Below are 6931 nucleotides of genomic sequence, written 5' to 3' on the forward strand. Positions count from 1 at the left end.
TCGTGACGGCTGCACGCCCAGTGCCCTATTGTGCATACTGTGGTCAAGATTTAAAGGTAGTACCTGATTACAATTCAAACCAACATCAACTTCACAGGGAAAAAAGTGCTTGATGCATATGTGTTATGTTAGGTAAACCTGTATCGGTAAAATACGATTGCTGATGCCTTCGTATCAAAAGCTAGATGCAATTGGTCCTCAAACATTAATAATTGTTCTCTTTAATGGCAAACCATACTGAACTGTTTCAACACTTGTTTGCAATGAAGCCAAGACTTGTGTTTGAGTGCGAGAAAGAACAAAACATACAGAAATGCCAAGGGAAGCTAACACAGAGTGCACATGGTAGAGGACAAGACTAAAATAGGAGGATTTCGTGGTGGGAGGCCCTCGGTGTGGTGTTTCTGTGGTGGTGTCTTTTGTGTATCTTTGTGTTTTTCAGCACCAAAACGATAGCCTCTGCAAGCATAAACTGTCCCAAACTCGAGGTCTGTTGATAACAGTGCTTGAGCATAGAGCATACAATACTCCTGTTCATTGTGGAAACACAATGCAAGGATGTTGAAAGCGCACTGTGTACATTTACAGTACGGAAACGGACTCTCCAACCAGACGCGGTCAGTCTTGACGATTGCTGTTCGTTGGGAGCTTGAAATGTACTTCTTGATTCGAGGAGGCTTCATCCATCAAATTGTGGGAAAAAGTTCGCGCAGTTGCAGTAAACGCATGACACATAGGTGCGCGATCGACCGCTACATCCAACGACTGCTAAAGAGCACCGTGCCAATATGTTTTAGGAAGTGTCAAGCGTACCCTGTCTGCTACAGAAAAACAGATAAAGATTATGATTTATTTATTAGCATCCCCTTTGAAGCCGCATGATGACAAATTCACCTATTCTGCTTGGGTTAATCAGGTAGGTTATACATGATTTTCTTTCTAGCATATTGTCTAGCTAGGTACACCTCTAGGACGAGCGAAGCGCCGCTGTGAGGCAGAGTGCAACGAGAAAGGGCCTCAGTTAGCTACCGTGGCTGTGGGAAGGGTAGCTTGTCTGCTCGCACGATTCCATTTGCTTCTATCTCGGCTACTACTAAATGCTTAAACATTCTTGTAGTAGAATGCATTTTTAACAGCCCTTTACAACTTCTAGCATATAACCAAAATTTTCCCACAAGGCATGACATCGGTTATACCGAGCCTCCGCTATAAAGCCTGTCAAGGTAGTACCGATTGTGGTGGGCCCCGCGTTGGATTGGCTGGTTTAAAGGAGCGATAAACAGTAAATTATGGCTTGTGAAAAAGCAAAAGGGACACTCTTATTACAGGAGGCGTAGTGCCCTGAGAAGATAAAAAAAGTTGTGGGGATGCGCGACTCTCACGCGTCCCCTCATATATTGTTTTCCCGCATTGCTCCCGTCTCCTGCAACCCGGCTTCGCCGCGTGGCTTGGTGCCAGAGATGGCGCGAGTGTGGCATAGTGAGTGTGGCTCTGCTAACGCCACCTAACAGTGGGGTTACTTGGGCGCGGAAAGGAGAAGGCTCTTCCTCTTTGGCTCGGGATCGCCAAGCGGCGCGGACGTACGGCGCGGACGTACTGCGCGTGCGCCAATCCATGCTTCTGCAAGACCGTCTCGTGAGGCCTACTCCGGAATGGACGAACACGATCGTTCGAAAGCGCCACCGTTCGCGCGAACGACCCGGCGCTGGTGTCCAGCATGGGGCGAACATATTCGCTCGTTACCCGGTCGCGGTGAGTCGTACTTCCGCGATTTGTCGCGCGCCCATCGGCATGTTTTGTGGATAACAACTCGCTAGCAGGCACATGGTCTATGAAAGGTGCAATAAATGCACTTGTGATTGTTTGCACTACTGTGTTGTCGTTCCTGTGTGCCAAGCTACAAAGAAATCACGCAAATGTACAGAAGCGGCAGATGTAGGCTTCCCCGTCCGCATCCGCAACTCAGCCGAATGCAGCAAACGATCGTGCGACGCACGCAAGCGGAGTCGCTAGCGCATCCCATGCTCTTTTTCTTGTACAAGATGTTTCCAACAGAGTATGACACTTCATGCCCTTTTTGCAGACGGTCAAAAGGCACTCTAGCACACATCCTTGCAGAGTGCACTAAGCTCAAGAACCCCCCACCCTCCCCAGCCCCAACCCCCCCGAGCGATGGGAGACCTTGTTGTCCAGCCCCGACCTACCGACCCAGCTCGCGCTGGCGGCTAGGGGCCAGGAACTGCTGGACGCATATGGGACCTGAGAAGAAGGTTCCACCCCATCTGGTGCCAGCGCGCACCAACCGTCACTAAGGGCTCAGTACAAAAGTTGATTCTCTCTCTCTCCCAAGAGCACGGGTGAAAACCCACCAAGTGGAAATCTGTTGGCAACGCCACCCTGAGTTTTCCACACAAGGAGGATATATATATCCTCCTTGTTTCCACACTAGCCCACTGTGACGTCATGGATTTTGACAGCGTTTACTCGGGTTCATTAAATTGCATTTTGGTACCTAAGGGCTTCACTGCATTCTAAGGGGACCAACGAAATGCTTCGTCCGTCTCCTCCTTACGTCCTGTGTCTTGCACTGTTACTTCCTTTTTTATGCAACATATTTCAATAGCTGGCACAGATCAGACAATATACGCGTTGCAATCGAAGTCCTTCACATTTTCCATCCATGAAAATTCGACGCGCGTTGCATTTGAGGGCACATTAAAAGCGAGTAAATAAGGTACCTCGCTATATACACACACTCGTGCCATCTGTTGCATTTCAAAAGTCGCAGTTTCGCCTGAAAGGCGAAGCATCGATTGCAATAGCAAATTATAGTAGAGAGCTATACGAAATAAGGATAGTCCTATCGACCGTGTAAATTGGTAAAACATTCAATTATTAAATACATTTACAAGCATGGTGTAACGCGTGCACAAGCAAACATGAACACCTCTCGCTCGATGACCGCGGGAACTCGGTGTCAAAACGCTGGAGCGAGGAAGCACGGCAGCGAGCGAATTAACCTCCGAACTGCCTCTCGCTCCAACGCGAACGAAGCGGCTAGAACACAGTGCACACGGAGCTATCGGCCCTCTTCGCGCCTAGACTGTCCCCATCGCAGATCGCGTACACTCTAAAAACAGTTGCACCCTTTGGGGTTTATATTTGTCCCACAACTATAATCGTCATCTGTCTTGCCCGCGTTTCCTTTCTTTAACGCTGCGAGCCCGGTACTTCCCAGTCACGAACGGCATGCGCGTTATCAGCGTGACGCAGCATTCTCGACAGGAAAGTAGCGAGCGCCGAGTTTGCAAGAAAGGAAACGCAAGCAAGGCAGATGACGATTATTGTTGTGGGACAAATATACACCCCAAAGGGTGCAAACTGTTTTTAGAGTGTAGAATAGAACCCCGCCCTCCCCCCGATGCCTTGCACGCGACGGAAGACGGCGCGCTTCCTCCCCGCTTTCCTCCCTTGCGCGCGCGAGATTGATCGAGCTGCCATCGTTCGCTTACCCTCGCAAGCTTTCACATGTACAGTCGACCAAAAAAGTTTACGGACCAAGAGACTTGACAAAAAGCGGAATATCTCCGCGGCCTCCAAATGCAGCCTGGTATTCCCATTTCCAGCCTTTACTGGTATATGCGAACAATATTGTGATGTACGGTTTTACTGGTTATTTTTAAAGGCAGCTCGTATATTTAGCGTTTTCTGAGACCCCGTGGTCCGTAAACTTTTTTTTGGTCGACTGTACGTACAGCATACGGCGCGCGGCGATGATGATGTCGCCCATGCACTTCATACAGAACGTCACGGCGACGGCAGAAATGTGCCTGGAGTGTCGACACATAATTGCTATTGCAATCATACGCCTAAGCCAGGGCTCGGAGGATCACTAAAGCAAAACAATAAATCAGAGAAAAGCGGTCCTTGAGCACGATGTTAATTTCAAAACAATACATTAGTTTTCGAATTTCGCACCGAAGCTCATCGCCGGTTCGTCATCGTGACGTCACGGATTTCGATGTGTGTTTTTTTTTTCGTATCTGGGCTGCGTTGGCTCAGCAAAAGCTTCCGAAGCTCATGTTCGATATCTGGCTTCTTAAGTACACAAGGAAGATAAAAATGTACACAATGTAGTCCATCTTTACCGTTAAAGTATTAACTAGGCCCTAGATGAGGCTGTCAAAGTCTATGACGTCATAGCGAAATGCTGCGGGAACTTCAAGGAGACGTCACCACCCGTCTTTTATTAATGCGCTTCTTCTGGCTTACCAATTGAGTCTTATCGGGGTAAGAGTGGTGTTTGTGAAATTGTAGAAGAGTAGTTTACTGACACAGTAAAATATGATGTTTATAGTGTTCATTTAAGGTAAGGGAAATTAAGCTGGGGTAACCACCGTAAACACTCACCCAAGTTTACCGCACCTCTGATCGCATGGCCTCCGGCATCGGCCCACTCTACAAATGGCAGTGCGAGGACACAGAATGGCTTTGGGCTTATTTGGGGAGGTGGGCAAGGGGAAGGAAGCCAAGTATGTATACAGTAGGTCGTGGTTCTCACTATGGAAGGTTCGCGCGCATGGCGCACTGGTATTAGGGTCAGCTCACCAAGACCTTTGACTACGCAGTCTGGTATCGAGAAACCGACGGACGCCAAACCCTTTAAAAATGCGTGCGATGTCATGACGGCAAGCGCTATGCCAATCAACGTTGTCGTGCGACAATGTTTCAAGGTTTGACAATGGAATCTATGCTTACCTTTCGTAGTCGGTCAGCGATGCAGCCATGACAGGCAAGCAATCAGGACGGCGGCGATGCTTTTGCGACACAAATGCGAACAACGAAACGCGCGCCTTTCGGCACAACGGAGCGCAGTCAACCAATGGGGACGAGGGTTCGTGACTGACCGTTTTCTAAGCGACTCGGCCAGCTGAGTCAGCGATTTCTGAACCGGCGTTTTTCTTTTTTATAACAAGGCATGTCAGAGCCGATAGCGTCTGCCTTATCTCTGCTTGTGTGTGCGATTCACGGCTTGTCGGTGCACTGCGTCGACAGTTCCATGCGCCTGCGCTTTCTGCCCGCTCGAGCAGTTCCTTTATCGTTTCCATTCTTGCCAACGTGACAGCGCCATGGGCGAACGATCGAAGGGCTACCACCTTTATCATATAAAAGCCGGGCGTTCGCAGGCGTATTAAAAGCGAAAGCGAGGTACAGGCGCAAAGCGTTGCCGTCAGAACAAACGTGTGTAATGCGCCCATGAATGCCGCTCGCCTACACGCAGGAACATATACGCCCTTAGCGTACGACCAATGGCAGCTCTGCGTCATCTTGTGACGTAAGTGTTGACGCGCAGAAGCGCGCGCCCGCGTACCCGCGTGGCAAGAGCGGTGGCTTGTGGTCGCTGCGGCGGCGGACGCCGACTTGCGAATTGCACCTGTATGTGAAATAAGCCTGGACTTGTTTGGACACTGGACTTTGACAATCACCTGCAATGGTTTTTCTCCCATTTTTGTTTCATTAAGTTGTTTCATTGGTTGCGAAACTACGATATTAGAATACCAAAATTCCCACACGCACTTGCAGCAGTTTCAGTTTCGTTAAACCGAAACTATAGCCGAATTTTTGGTGCAGTAGCAGTACAGCTTTGCTTACGTTTACCTTTCGCTTCAGTTCGATGTTGCGAAGTTTCAGCTGCAGCTGATGCACATGGAGTCTGCTGCATTGTACTCAAAAGGATTCTGCAGCATATTTCTTGACACCTAAAATAGCATAATTTTGCCCTTCCTAGCCTGAACTTTTTTTAATGAAATGAAAATTTTATAATAAATGCATCAGAACGAATAGACAGGAAAAACTAACGAAATTTCCACTGGAGTTCTTGGCAATGAATCAAATTTTCCTCTTGTGAACTGCCAATAACTTTGTTTCAGACGTAGACATGTTGCAGAATAAGGTAACCAATTGCAACAAATTTTTTCAGAAACATAATTGATTACAGCTACCAATTACAGCCCCAAGGAAGTATATGACCAATTACTGAAATGTGATCAATTACTTTTGTTACTTTCCTCCCAACCTTCATCTATATTGCACAAATGCACTCTGCAGAGTGAGCTGGCCTGGCTCTACCAGTGCACCCTCAGAAGCCCTTCACATGTTTATCTTCACTGACACAATCGTTTTCCAAAAATGTTCATCAGTCACCTTTCCTCGTTTTATAGTAAAGACACCTGCAACGGCACTGAAAATCCACTTGATGTGCTTACTGGAAGGAGGTTGCAATGTATGAACACCGTGCGCACAAGATTGTAGTCACTTAATGGCATGATGCCAGTGTTTGGGTCCTCCGTGAAGTACATTGCTTCATTGTTGCTGTGGTCCGAAGAAGGCACTTCCAGAAGTTCCAGTGAAAAAGCAAAAGAAAAAAAAAATTGTTGCAGATTTCCTGGCGTCAGTCCTATGTGACCGTTTCTGTCAAGCTATAGCAACACTGGTTCAATATAGTAACTGAATTACGTTGAGCGTTATCAGAAAAAAGTAATTGATCAATCACAATACAAAAAAATGCAATTAATTTATTACTTGTAATTTATGTATGATGTGTTGTTTTGCTTGCAGCAGGACTTCTTAATTCCCAATCACAGTGGTGTTAAATAGTATGGCCTGTTAAAGCTATCAAACAAGGCCATGCTTGTGCCACCCAAGGCAAGTTATTTGCATTCGGCAGCAAGCTCGAATAATAGATCGCAGAGGTCTAATCTCAGCATAATGCAGCGCATGGACATTTGCTAAATTTCAGGAATAGCCATATTTATCTGTGGCACAGAACCGTCAAATCATGTACGTAGGTAGTACCGCCGACACTCGCACTTTTGAAAATAGTTATGCTGTTTGTTTTTCTTGATGTCGCATATTTCCTGCAAGACCCTTG

General features: G+C 47.3%; 1 protein-coding gene across 1 annotated transcript in view; it reads right to left on the reverse strand.

The window, feature by feature from the left end:
• Window positions 1–4890, reverse strand: part of mRpL28 (mitochondrial ribosomal protein L28) — a 32120-nt gene extending 27230 nt beyond the window's left edge. The window contains exon 1 of the mRNA XM_065450838.1: window positions 4759–4890. Coding sequence (XP_065306910.1) covers window positions 4759–4787 — 29 coding nt within the window. The 5' untranslated portion in view covers window positions 4788–4890. The remainder of the gene's footprint in view (window positions 1–4758) is intronic.
• Window positions 4891–6931: the final 2041 nt, after the last annotated feature.

Source organism: Dermacentor albipictus, chromosome 9 (assembly GCF_038994185.2).
Source record: "Dermacentor albipictus isolate Rhodes 1998 colony chromosome 9, USDA_Dalb.pri_finalv2, whole genome shotgun sequence".
In the NCBI taxonomy this organism is placed as follows: domain Eukaryota; kingdom Metazoa; phylum Arthropoda; class Arachnida; order Ixodida; family Ixodidae; genus Dermacentor; species Dermacentor albipictus.